Source organism: Macrobrachium rosenbergii, chromosome 13 (assembly GCF_040412425.1).
Source record: "Macrobrachium rosenbergii isolate ZJJX-2024 chromosome 13, ASM4041242v1, whole genome shotgun sequence".
Classification (NCBI taxonomy): Eukaryota; Metazoa; Arthropoda; class Malacostraca; order Decapoda; family Palaemonidae; genus Macrobrachium; species Macrobrachium rosenbergii.
This window is the reverse complement of record NC_089753.1, coordinates 21,874,992-21,889,317: the sequence shown is the minus strand read 5'-3', so window position 1 is coordinate 21,889,317 and position 14,326 is coordinate 21,874,992. Positions and strand designations below refer to the sequence as shown.

At 37.7% G+C, this 14,326-nt stretch overlaps 1 protein-coding gene across 50 annotated transcripts in view; it reads right to left on the bottom strand.

Moving 5' to 3' along the window:
- Positions 1–10,559, bottom strand: part of LOC136844994 (zinc finger and BTB domain-containing protein 14-like) — a 256,025-nt gene extending 245,466 nt beyond the window's left edge. For 38 of the 50 annotated variants that reach the window (XR_010855029.1, XM_067114545.1, XM_067114505.1 and 35 more), the window contains exons 1-5: positions 10,416–10,544; positions 6,499–6,601; positions 5,658–6,239; positions 5,246–5,500; positions 4,682–4,813 (exon numbers count right to left, since the gene is read on the bottom strand). Coding sequence is in view for 48 of the 50 variants with exons in the window: in XM_067114545.1 (XP_066970646.1) it covers positions 4,682–4,813; positions 5,246–5,500; positions 5,658–6,239; positions 6,499–6,579 (1,050 nt within the window). In the remaining 2 variants the exon portion in view is untranslated. Of the gene's footprint in view, positions 1–4,681; positions 4,814–5,245; positions 5,501–5,657; positions 6,240–6,498; positions 6,602–10,415 lie in introns of all 50 variants that reach the window. The other 12 variants (XR_010855030.1, XM_067114537.1, XM_067114500.1 and 9 more) reach the window with 2 other exon arrangements.
- Between the last annotated feature and the right edge of the window lie 3,767 nt (positions 10,560–14,326).

Sequence of the window (14,326 nt, the reverse complement as noted above, 5' to 3'; positions counted from 1 at the left end):
AGGGGTGCCATAGCTTCTTTAGCTGCCCTATCATCCTTCTACTTCCCTAAACACCCACTAGTGCTGACACCCTACAAATTTTGGACAGAGAGTACAAGTGTGTACAGTACTGACATACTTTATGTGTAACCCAAGGAGGTGGAAATTCTAGAGCTAGAGAGTATACTGTTTACTTTTGTTGACTTGAAAATTTATATATTAGCTAGAATTAAGAATAGTAATGAATGAATTATGCAAATATTTCTTTGACTGAAAGGTTCTTTAGTTGAACCACTTACTACACCTTTATTGTATAATGTATGGTTACTAAGTCATGTTGAAGAAATGGAGAGAGGGTTCAACACTTTCAATTTGTACAATTTATTTGGGAAAGACCTGAATACTGCACAAACCTGGAGTCCTTCAGTAAGCACTGGATATAAAATTTAGGCTGATGCTAAGCCATATATCTGACTTAAATATTTGGCAGTTAATGCATATGGTATTATAAGGGTTGATCTGTCAACTCTGACCAGCTTGTATGCCATACTACCCTCCAGCTTTTTTGGCTTTTATGTACACAATGTGTACTTTCAAGTTAAAGTATTTAACAGACTAAAGTATAAAAAAAAATTAAAATCACCCTATATTTTTTAAAACCTGCAACATCCTATCAAGTTTTGACTACTCTCATATACACAGCAATCAATCACTATATGTAATATAAACAAACTTTCACAAAAGAACTCTTATTACCGAAAACTTGAGTGAATGTTATATAAAAGTACAGACACTTCAACATCAAGTTAAAACTGCTGTTCCTCAAGATTAAATTATTTAAATATCAAATACCCAGTGGACAAGTGAAACAAATCAGTTCAGCTGTTAAATGTATGCACTTACCTTGGTAGTTTTGAATTTTCTGCATAGGATACACGCAATGAATAAGTCTTATCATCAAGTAACTGAACACAAAGACACACCAAATATCAGAAATGAATGTACCAATGTTCCACTAAACATCAAAAATCCAATGTATTTATGTAAAACAAAAGTTTTGTACAAGGACTAATCATATACAGACTTTTTTACTTTGATTTAGAAATCCAAGTTTCATAGGAATCTTTATTAGTTTATATACATTAAGTTCTGAATGTGTACATTCCATCCTGCCTTCTGGAAGTGTCTCTGTTTCATCCCCAATATTTAAGTAAGTTAAGTAACCTTGAGGTAAAGGCAGACAGCACTCCCTATGTCATTAATGAGTATGTACAAAAAATCTTGCCACAAAAACCCTGTTTCATCACAACCACTAACCCTACAATGCCTGAATTGCTTCAGAGCTACACAGGTGCAAAAGCAGAGTACCAAAGGACCCAGAAAGGGAACTGAAGGTAACATGATCAATAACCACTTCCCGAAGATGCACCTCCTCCCTTCCCTTGCTTGCAATATGACCCACAGCAAGAACATACCTGAAATTCCTAGTGTAATATCTCCAAGGTAAAACTTGGCAGAAGTTTGAGACACCATCCAAAGAGGAAGCCAACACTTATCCTCTCCAACCCCCTTGGGCTAAACCTTTTGCTAGCAAATATCTTTATCCTTGCAGGAGGGGGAGTTTGACTTGCTAACTTGATAATCTCTCCAGTCACTGCAGGATGGGAGTGACTGCAGGATGGGAATGTCTTTGTGAATTTTTTGACTGCAAGTGTCTTGGCATGTTATACATAATACAACAAAGTTTGAAGTTTCCATGTTGAAAATGGCCAACTGTTTAGCAGTGCTTGTGAGTTTGTCTCGCAATTCACTGACAAGATTATCGAAGAAGGAGGGATCCAAAGGATCAAGTTACCATAGCTAGCAAGTGAAGGTCCAGTGAGATATGTTGGCTAATCATGGAGGGTGAATGTTTGGTGAGGTTACAAGACTGCATATGGCCTTGAAGGCTGTTTATGACCAAGTTTTTCAGCAAATACAGCACCTCTCAGGTGATCAAGATGGAGGCACATCCAAAAGAGATTATAGTTCACCTTGGCCACTCCTGAAGCCCATGCCTCATCTTGAAGAAGGAAGTTAAGGCCAATAGGACCCGACTCAGGCCATGTCAGTGGATAAGCTCTCTACAGTATCTCACATTTCCATTAACTTCTGCTGGAGAGAAATTATGTGGTCTTGGAGAGGAGGCAGCCAAGAATCCCTAGTAATAACATGAGAGACCACCACAGGCCAATTCCCTTGCAAAGAAGTCATGAATCCTGTAGGCTAGCTAGACGACAGTAGTAAAGGGACACCCCAAAAACGGGGTTGGGATATTGCACCGCAGAATAGGGAAGTGAGGAGAGCAACGTATCTCAGGCCAACAGAAAAGAGAACAAAGCAAGCAGCCCACAGATGAATCGAGGAAAAACAAAACTCCCTTGCAAAAACCATTGACTGGGAACTCCTTAATAGCCAAGTAACTGGACAAAACTTATTGCTTAAGAGATAACTAAAACTGCTGGTCAGAGATTAACAGATCCCACAGACCAGTTTATAGTGCAACAGTTCAGCTAGAATCTTTGATGATCAATGCTTACAAATCCATTTTTAGGCAAAAAATAAAAAAGAAACTGCTCATGAGAAAGCATGTCTTACATGTCAGACACAGAGAAAACATCTCATCTTGGAAACATGGACACGACTTCAATCACAACTGAAGAAGGCATGAATGAGCTACAAACCCAACTAGATAGACTGGCAAGAAACCATTGGCTTACTGATACTTATGATGCAGGTAAGCAATTAACCTAAACAAACTGACCCAGAAAGAAATAACTACATAACGATACTTATGATGCAGGTAAGCAATTAACCTAAACAAACTGACCCAGAAAGAAATAACTACATAACAACACTGTATAACAAATGCTCAGAGCAACTAATTCAGTGGATATCCCAAATGAACAACTGAATAATTTAGTAGATATCCAAATGAGCAACTGAATAAGGTTCCAAAAACAATTAAATGTACTAATACAGTACACCTGAAAAGAACAAAGCATTCCTAAATACTATAGCTTAATTAAGGATGATAAAGAATAAGCAAGATTATTTACATTAAAAACAGCAAAACAGAATTTGAGAAGACTAAGCCAAAAACTCCAGTGAATCAACTGGAAATGGAATAAAACTTTATTTAACAAATCTGCAAGGAAAAAGTGTCAAAGACAATCACCAATACATTCACTAGTGGCAAATCACAATACTATAACGTGAAGGGAATATGATATATAACGCTAAATGAAGACCACAGGAAATGTTTATATACTAACAATTCTCTAGCTCTGGAAAACCCACAGCCCTCCATAAGCCTGTGACTATCCACAGAATATTTCTTTGGAGAAAATGAATGAGACGAAGTACAAGGGTCTAAAAGTTAAACTCGGAAAAATCGCCACAGATGCATTAAGAAGTAATAAAGAAATTTAACAGCAAGATTAAAGAAAGGAAGTAGGATGGGAAATAAGGAACCACAATACCATAGCCATGAAAACAACAAAAATCCCTTGAAACATACACATAACTGAGGCTCAAGCATGACAATGAAAGGATGAAATTTACTGCGAGTGCCACTGGTCTGACTCAGTGTAAATGGTACAGATTTACACAGGGAAATAACTGAGAAATGTGAGATGGCTTATGTCATGAACTCATCTGGAAACACAAAGCAACCAAAATGACCCCAAATCCCTTTGTATTATACTTTGATTTTTAAATTTTGTCTGACTAGTTAATCATGTGTCTTAAACAAAAGGTTGTATTCTAACTAACCATGTAAAAGCATTTAATTTCAATTCATTACGTGGTTTTTTTAAACCTAATCTTACAATTAACTTACACATTAAAAATATACCTTCCTCACTTGCCCCTGCAAGCTTCCCTCCTACCAGTCAAGAATGATAAGACTTATTCTTTGGCTTCATCCTATGCAGGAATTCTAGGTGTATCTGCATCATAATCTGCACAGGGGGTGTTCATATTATAATAGAATACCACTCAATATACTTCAAAGCCTGCTACCATAAGAATAACTGGCTAAACTAACTTAAAACATATCCTATTCAGACTTGATCCTCCCAGTTTTCACAAAGCAAGCAAAGACCTAGACCTTGGAAATGACCAATTTTCATAAAATGATACTGTGATACAATATAATTTTGATTTGTATACTTGAAACTGTTCAAAATAGTTACATGGCTGCCTGTTTATCAAGCAGGAAAAGTTTAATTTAGTGTTTTCATTCACTAACACTATGGCTAGCCAAGATACAAATGGGTCTCCTACAGATGAACCAAAAGGGAATTACAAGCTGCAATTCTTACTATAAGTGGACCTCTGCAAGGAGATTTACAGTATGCCAAGCTAGGTGGTTTCCTTTCTTATTCTGCTTCTGACAAAATTCACTAGTCTGGGTCAGTGCATTGAAACTGATTTGCATGTAGTAAATAGTGGTATCTTACCACTCAACTTTGTAACTTTTTTATGATAAGGATTTTTCGTTGTTGTGGAAGGAATCAAGTTTCTTAAAACTACACTGCACAGAATACATGGTATATGTAAAAGACCAGGTTAATTCCAGTCACAAACGTCGATATGGGATCTCAACCAAACCCAAAAGATGGCTTTAACCCTTCCAAAATACATAATTTGTAACACTCACCATCTGGTGTGCTCCTGACTGAACACCACTGACAGGTGGCCCTTGCTGGGGTGGGTGCACATCCTGGCTACCATCGCCACTATATCCCTCCATTCCGGAGAAACTACCAGGCACTTCGCACCCACCCAACCACTAGTTACAAGAGAGAGAACAAAATCATAAGTATATCAGTAGGCAAATGTACACTTGGGTTTTAGGGAATGGACCATGATACTAACATTAATGTAAAGAGGTCAGGTACTGATTTATTCCCTGACTTGAAATCACCTTCAGTATGTATGCAGGTGTCATCCCTTTATGAGGCATGAATAACTACACACTGATCTAGAAAGCATCAGTGGTCATCAAAGGAAAACCAAGACTCAACCCAGCACACATTATGGAGAACCCTTCTAACCTTGTTAAACCTTGATATTTCTTTTCAAATCACAGAAGTTACATTAATGGTAGTAAGAATTTCATCCACCTAAATATATATTAATCCAATACATTAAAAGCTAGATGATTTTATTATTAACAATAGCATGTAATTATCATCACAAATACAAAACTTGAAATACTTACCCCTTGCATCCCTGAGGGGCCTGCTAAAGCCTCTACAACTGCATCAGGTAACGGCTGACTTTGCGATTCTGACTGGGAACTAATATTCTGTTCAAATTTATTAGGTAACATTTGCCCATCCTCATCCCCCACTGAACCATCTAACTTAGAATCACTCCCTAAAGATCCATAGTCCATCCCTGAATCTATCACATCATCTCTATTATCTACAGTGTCCTCAACCTCCTCTTTGACAAGACTTTCATCCACCATAACCTGCAAAGATAAGAGTAATAATATTTAATTGCAATTTTCACAGCTAGGAAATCATATCAAACAATAAAAACATCAAGGAAGTAGACACAAGGCTCAAGCTAGATCAAAATCTTTTCCATTCACCTTAATTGGAAAGATGAAAACGAATTTCACAAACCTCCACAGGTGCTTTTGGCGACGATGAGGTAGCAGACGCAGATTGATGCAATCTGTCATCTAAAGGTCTGTCAGAAGACTGTTCACTCATGTGGTCTTTCCACCGAGTGTCTGTTTGTGTTCTGTTTGGTTCGGATTCTGAAAGACCTGGGGACGCTCTTATTGGAGAGGAGGAGGGAGATCTATATACACTACTTTGAGGAGCATTTTCTTCTCTTCTTCTACGCTTTGGATGCGGACTACTTCTGTCATCGGAACTTCGATACGTAGACTTTCTACTGCTGACATCGTTTCTAGATGGTGGAGGTTCATCAGGGACAGCTAACCCCTTTATCCTTAACACTTCCGCTGCCTTGATCAAACGAGCAAGGTCATTTTGAGCAACACTAACTACACCATCGTACATATAACTTAACAACGCCTCTAATTCATCCCATGCTATGTCTTTCAATACTATCACTGGATGTTTGCATGGTGTATTGTCAAAAATCTTTTCAAAATATTCACTACACGTTGACAACACTAGTTTGTGCACTGGGTAAAACCGTCCTTCACACGCTACAGTGACATCCGTGTATTTTTCCTAAAACGAAAAAATATGTACAGCTTAACATACTTGGATTCTAAAATAAGCAACATGATTACTAGTGCACATACAGCAATATGTAATACCAAGGCTGGACAAGGAGCACATATGAAATTACAACTCATTACATTTTATCACCTGAACTGGATGTCAAAACGGCTATCAAGCAGAAAATATATAAATTATACAGAAGAAAAGCAATATATGAAAATATTTTGCAGTGTAGACCCAACCATACAGTTACCATCAGACTGACCTTTTCCCTGAGTGTGGAAAGTACATGGCAAAATGTGGCTTTGTGGTTATTCCACGACAATGATAGCATTCCATCACTCATCTTGGACCAAGTTTAAGGGGACCTGAAAACAAAAAGGTATTTTCACTGATTAGTGGATTTTTTTTTCCTCTCTCCAAGTCTTTAATATTAATCATTGAAATTTTAAGTGAATTTTGAAAAATTGTCTTTTCCATTAAAATGCGAATGTTTACCTATGAAGAATAATTTAGATCAAACACTCAACATGGATTAGAATAAAACCCCATTTGTGTGAACATCATTAAGCAACAGTAGGGAGAGAAGAAAGGAAGAATGTTGCAGCTTAGCTAATTTTAAAAAAATCTTGGTTTTAAATCTCAGTATTTTGGCTGTTGCTTGGTGGATAATTCTATTGCAGTAGCAGCCGACATTCATTTTGATATGAAAACATTTAATACAATGAAGCCATTTCAATTTATATACATGTAAGATCATGCATAAATATGTTCCCATACAACACAAGTTGTTTAAATATAAACAGACTTGATGAAAATTTGACTTTTTCACACAAGTACGAACTTCCATTACAACTACATTATAGTAATAGAAATTAGACACCATAGTACAGAAAATTATATGAGAATAACTGTTTTCTTTTATTAACTTAATTATAAATGAATAAGTTTAAATGTAATTATACTACTATATCTACATCTACCATAATGAAAACTACTTTATGTATTGTAACACAATGTCCTTTTTCTATTGTGACCTGATCATTTATCAAAAAAATTATTGGTAACTATGTACAGATACCAATTTGATTTATTTCAGCTTGTACAGCCAGGCATAGTCAACTTATAGTGAAAGCTGGCTACATACTCAACATACAGTATTCTTGATTTTGTACGACCTAGTACAAATACTCTAGATTATACGAGTGAAATATAAGGGTCAGATCTTATTCATCATTTCTCTAGTCTTTGTGCCCTGTATGTAACACAAGAACACTGTCTGGTACTGACAAGTGTTTCCTGTGCTGTCTCGTCAAGGTAAAATCATCACGGCCTTTTCAGCAACTGAGAACTACCTCAAATTCTTCTTGAATTCTGAGGCCATATCATTTTCCCTTATCAGAACCTCTGCTTTTTTTTTTCTTTCCACATACCTATTCAATTCTCCAATGTACCATTTTTGTTTAAGTGACAGCAAATATTGTTTACTTATAAAGAATCACAATAATACATACAAGTGTGACTGACTATATCTGTATATTTTGCAATTTTCTGAAGAACTTATTTACATATTTGTAAAGATGACTGAATTTCAGAATAAAGAACATAACCATAATTCTACTTCTAAGCCTACAAAATTTTACCTCAAATTTGATTCTTACTCCTAACCATTCACAACACCCATCATACTTAATAACTTGTCATTTTTTGTATGTCTGAAGATTGCAAGTTTACTCTGATTCCTGAAGATTCCTAAATCAAGTTTTACTAGGTGATTTTATTTCTCTTATAATTTGTTGATGTGCACATGGGCTTGTACAGGCAGCCTCGGTTATTGGCGGGATTCCGTTCCTGATGACATGACGATAACCGAAAATCACTGATAATACGCTGATCCCTGGGGATTTTTGGCGCCGATAAGCAGGGGTCGACGCATATCGGCACTGAAAATCCAGTTATTGTCGGTGCTAGACAAGTGCCGTAATGCCGGATTGCCGATGACCAGGGACTGCCTGTAGTATGATACTTATCCATACAGGTTTGTACCTTGGCTTTTAATACTAATACTAATAATAATAAAAAATAATAAATATTTATCTAGTCATATCCAAAGTCCAAAAATCCCTTCCTGAAACCCGGGTAAAATTGCCCTATGGCTCAGAAACTTATGGTTTATGTGCAAAATGGGCATGCGTTTCAGACCAGCCCCAAGGGACGTTGTAATAACACGAATAAAAGACAGAGAATATCATAAACACGAACTAGAGATAAACCTATACAGGATTAGGGTAAAATAAAATGGTACTTTTTCGGAGGACTCCACCTAGCCATTTTTGCATGAAGAACCATTTTGGGTTTTGATACCAACCTAATGTAACCTAGGGATGTTTACTGGTTACAATTTTGCCATATAAGCTTTGGCGGGGGGTGGGGGGCTGGTATTGTCTTACCTTATAAGTTGTAATTTTATTATTTTCCTCTGTTTTTAACCATTTGCGAAGGTTATGTATTGAGGAGAAACTTTCTGTTTTGATGTGTTTTACCCAAGAAAATATAAATTACTGTTTGTTGGAGGTCTGGGTCTTCAAAATAAACAATACATTACCTGCCTTTAGGTAAAATTTAGGTAATGCTATGTATTAGCTCTGCGGTTTGTACGTTTTCAACTGATTTTTCTACACTTTAGGGGTTCTGATACTGGCCGGATCTGTTTGTTGATAAAATGGAATGTCCTTCGCCCGTGTTTAGTACTATTCGGGGTTAAGCCTACGTTATTGTCTTGCCGGACGGGATATGAACACGTTGAAACGACCCCTTGTCTTGATGGATCACGGGTTAACTTACATGGGTTAATTACACTCGAGCGCCAAAATTTAAAGGTAAACTCATAATTAGCAACCAAAAACTGTAGAAAAAGTTAAGTTAGAAGGCAGTCGCCACCGCGGAGCTACTATACAGTTCTACCAAAATTTTGAGTGAGGGGTCACAGATTATGGGGGGGGGGTTCCAGGGAGGAGGGAGATGAAGGCCCCATCCCACCCAAACAGGTTATGGCAGAGTCCGAGGTTAGGTTAAGTCCACTTAGGTCATATTTCCTCAGAAATGGCTACTGAGCCTACATTAAGCACTATCCCTCACTCTGCATTCATTAGTTCGTTTCCGGTCTGAACTCCGATTCCACACGAGGGCTAGTACTAGACAGTGATTTGTGTCCACTTGCCATGTTTAGTACTAGCCCCCCTGGGGGATCAAATATCCCTTCAAAAGTCCCTTTGTGCATTTCGCGAAATTGAAACTTAGAAAAAAATCGCCGATTATTTACATAAAAAATACTGTATCCTATTGTTTATCGTGATAAATATATGTCTGCATGAATTATGTATCTGGGATATTTTTTGTTTCATTTTTTTGAGAATTCGAAAAATATAAAAAAATCGAGGAGGGATGTTCGGACCGGAAACGAACATTTGGCTACCCGAAGTGGCTGTGGTACAAAAGTGAAAATATAACTTTTCCAAATTAGACAATATAACTTTTTTTAAATTAGACAATATAGCTTTTTTATATTAGACAATATAACTTTTTTGAATTAGACCTAAGCCAGATAACAAAATAGCCTTAGCAGTAACATGTCATAGCGTATCCAATAAAAAAATAAAATGGAAATAAAATGCGGAAATTTAGCGAATGAAACCGATATCGATAAAATTCGAAAATCAAACGGATCCCGCACTCGAAAATAAATGGTTGGTCTAAACGAGAACCGCGGCTGTTATTCGGCGGGGAAGAGGTGGAAGGGAGGCGGATAAGGGGTGGGGTCGTCGTAGCCATTCCAGATCAAACACCGTTAGTACCATTCCTATTACCTTCAAGATGGAATCTAATTCACGAATGTTGGAAATAAATTCAAATTCACGGGAAACGAGTCTTCTAAAACAGGAGTCCTATTCAAAAATGGATCAAAACGTTGGCGTCAGTTTGCGCCTCCATTGCCTCCCCCCCTTCCCCCAAACCCCCGAAAACAAAACATGGACGCTGCTCACTACCGAGAGGGTACGCCCAACGACACCTTCAACACACGTCTACGGCCGAAATACGACGGGGGCGGTGGGGATTCGTGGCACGCCGCGACCTAGGGGACGTAAGGGATAACTTGGTGATAAAACTGGCGCCGTGCTTTACCTTAAACGGACACAAAAATAGGATATTTACGCCGCAGCTTCATCACTCTGTAGAGGGTTTGGACAACGAAGCTCGAACTCTGTGTCCCTCCTCTCTCTCTCTCTCCAGGCGGCTGCGCATAGATGCAGTTGCCCGCCAAAATGCACAAATACATCTATAAAAATCGTTATGGTGGTCTTTTTTCAAAATGTTAAAAATACCTGCAATCGTTCTTTTATTTTCGTATGCCATTTAAATCAAGTAATCAACATAACTTCAGTTGTAGGCAAGCGAGGATATTAGTAATGAATTCGTTGGGAACTGAGCATAGCGATCGTTTGGTCGTTCTCATTCAATATCACATTTCAGATGTAAGCTATTTATTTAATTAGACATGCATCTCTCAGCTTTTTCCATTAATCGCGATGGGAATTTCATTCCTTTGAAACTGAATGCCTAATAATACATTATAACAAAGAGAGAAACTGGCAACTTTCCAATCCGCGTCGTCATCGAGCGTCACCTCTGTTGCCGCTTTTCTCCTGACAAGAGACAAACAACTAAACGACAAAATAATTTTTATATATTTTCCTCACTAACGCAATGGCTGCTGTGTACGATACAGTAATAAGGAGGAAGTGATTTCTTATTTCTATCCGAATGCACATGACACGCTTTCCAGTCTTGCACACAATATCTGTCCAAAGATGTGCAAGGCCCATTTTGTTTATTCAAAAGATTCTTATCACAAACGCTCACGTCTCATGGGCTGATGGTTGGGATACCCACACAGAATTTGCTTATCTTTGAATTTACAGTAAATCATGTCGTTCAAACGAAACCTTTATCTAAGAATACGGGGGACAGCAAGGCGCAGACACGAAACCGCGCATGCGTAAACCCATGACCTAATGATTTTCTTATAATAAACGCCGAGTATGAATTGCATTATAATATCATCTGTTCAGGCTGGTCCTCTTCAAACACGAAATCTAACAGAATTTGTTTCTATACACGGGAAAACATTTCAAGTGGGTGCCGTGCCCATGGACAATTCCCCCCCTCTCAACCATTTGAATGCTAGTGGCTGATGGTCTGACTCGGCTCAAGACAAAGAAGTTAGCGGCTATCTTTAATCACGGACCGCCGACCATTATCCGCATCTCCTGGATACACGTCCTGACCCAGTTCCCTATAAGGTCATTCTCTTTTGAAAATAATGCTATAGCGGTGAGCATTATTGGCCGATACGCATATGATCCTCAAGGGGAACTTCTAAGAGGCGTGGCGGCTTCCCGATTGTCAATCTCAACACGGAATAGGAATGAGGTTGCAAGCCCTAAGCCCTTTTCCAATCTGATTACTGTCCACACTGCCCAGCTTGCAACCAGGTTCGAAATTCACAGCCTTGGTGAGCAAAGACACAACAGAATTTATATTACTAAACAGGATGACCATGCCGCTCTGGCTCCATATGTAATTACAAAAGGCACAATAATCTTACTGTGACCCAAGCTGCTAACAGCAGCATCATGACATTTCCTATGAATCCATTACCATTGATTTTTCATGAGGTTGCTAGACCTATGCTGATGACCCTATGTACAGGTTACGGGCTACGTAGACGGTTTCTGACCTTCTTTCTCTGCCATTTATCGGGAGAAAGATGAATACAAAGTACAAGGACACATTCGTCTGGTGCTGAGGAAGAGCGAGCAGGATTTCCTATGGGGGGGGGGTTGTACGGGCAAGCCATCCTTCTACTGTATGGTTAAAATGCCGCGAGACTTTAGTGACACTGCCACTACTTCCTTAGACTCAGACCTCAGCTTGAGTGAAGAAAATTACTCTTATTTTGCCAATGTCTTCCCGGAAATATCGAATAAGGCTTCATATTATCTAACGAGGTAAATTCATATTAATTTTAATCATAAGAGATACCTATGTTAATTCCAAGACTTTTCGAAAGGTCAATAAACGATTGAAAGATCCATAGGATCACGATGGTAAAACGAGAGAATCATTACCAGGAACCTAATGCTGTCAGGCGTAGATATCCTGTCAGGCCCCACTGTCAATTGGGTGATCTAATATATTGGTTCTCAATCTGTAGGCCATTTTGAGAAATTAATTCTTTAAGTCAACAGGGGCACATTGGGACATAGCTGGAAGATTCCTGGAACGCCACTACCCTCTCGGAAATCGAATCCAGGATCTTTGCTAGTCCCACGCCCCTTTTCAAACCTCCAGCGGTCTCGGATCAAACCACGGACGGTGAAAAAGAGACCCAGCTCCACTACCACTTTTTTTATTTCTTCCATACGCCAAATTCAAACGCATGCACAGGAAAATAAAAGAACAAGCTACAAAGTCATTTATATTTGATTACGTGGAAACATACTTCTGTATTTACAAAGGCTATAGATCAGAGACTGACCTGTAAGTATTACATAAGAACAACATCTTCGGGTGAGGTTACATTGATAGCGAGGTCGTATTTGATGTAAATGACATACACAGCAGAAATTTAGATAAAATTGTCTTACTCTTTGATGCTGAAAATATTTCATTGTGTTATAAGCATATTATAATATATATATATATATATATATATATATATATATATATATATATATATATATATATATATACAATTACAGATTAGCATACATAAAAATGCATAGATTATCATATCTACAAGTAATTATGAATGAATTACTGCACTCACACAGTACAGTAATCCAGTTCATTCATAAAAAAATATATATATACATAAAGTAATGATGGAAACATCTCCAATGAATTTTGGAAAATGATTCAGTGTGAATATGATGATAATGATTATAATGAAGAGAGAGAGAGAGAGAGAGGCGCAAAAGAATGAATGGACATAAACAAGAAGAAATCAGCCATAATTAGCGTCCTTACAATAACTGAATAACTGATTTTGAATTCAGTAATAAATAAATACCAGAATTATTAATCTATATTTTTCAAAGTCTGTCAAGAAACCAGAGTTATTCTGAAGTAATCAGAATCCGTTGTTTAAAAAAAAATAATTTTATTAGACCTAGAGTTTTAGAACAACTTCCCCTCTCGAATCTACAACTGTTCTTCTTCAACATTCATTTCTGCCGAACTTTGCCTCAAAATGTCCCTTTTAGTTTTCTGTAAAAGAAAACTATTGTGCCGGCCTTGTCTGTTCGTCCGCACTTTTCCAGTTCGCCCTCATATCTTAAAAACTACTGAGGCTAGAGGGCTGCAAATTGGTATGTTGATCATCCACCCTCCAATCATCAATCATACCAAATTGCAGCCCTCTAGCCTCAGTGGTTTTTGTTTAACTTAAGGTTAAATTTAGCCATAATCGTGCTTCTGCCAATGACATAGGCCAGGCCACCAGCGGGCCATGGTTAAAGTTTCGTGGGCCGCGGCTCATACAGCATTATACCGAGACCATCGAAAGATACATCTATTTTCGGTGGTCTTGAGTATAATGTACATTTTACTTGTTTGTTTTTTTTTTAAGTTTCGGTGGAAAATTAAAGTCATACGTGTTCATTACAGTGATTCCACATAATCTGTTGATAATCGCGGGAGTGACGAATCGGAAAATTAAGAGACAAGACAAGTAGGCCTATTTAGTTTGGTCACCAATGTCGGCTACTCGGCGCCAATTTTGCCAACTAAAGGCTGCGAGATAGTACTAAAGGTGTTATCTATGCGTGTGTTAGTGTGTGTTTATGTTTGTTTCTGCAATCTAACACTTTAATATAGTTCGTATAAAAGGCAAATAATAGAAATAAATAAAACTGATTAAGCCTCTATTTTGAATCAAAATATATTAGAACTACATCGTGGTCGAAATATACCGGCTTATTCAAATAACGTTGTTTTTGTATTTATCTTTAAAAAAATATATGTGTAAATGT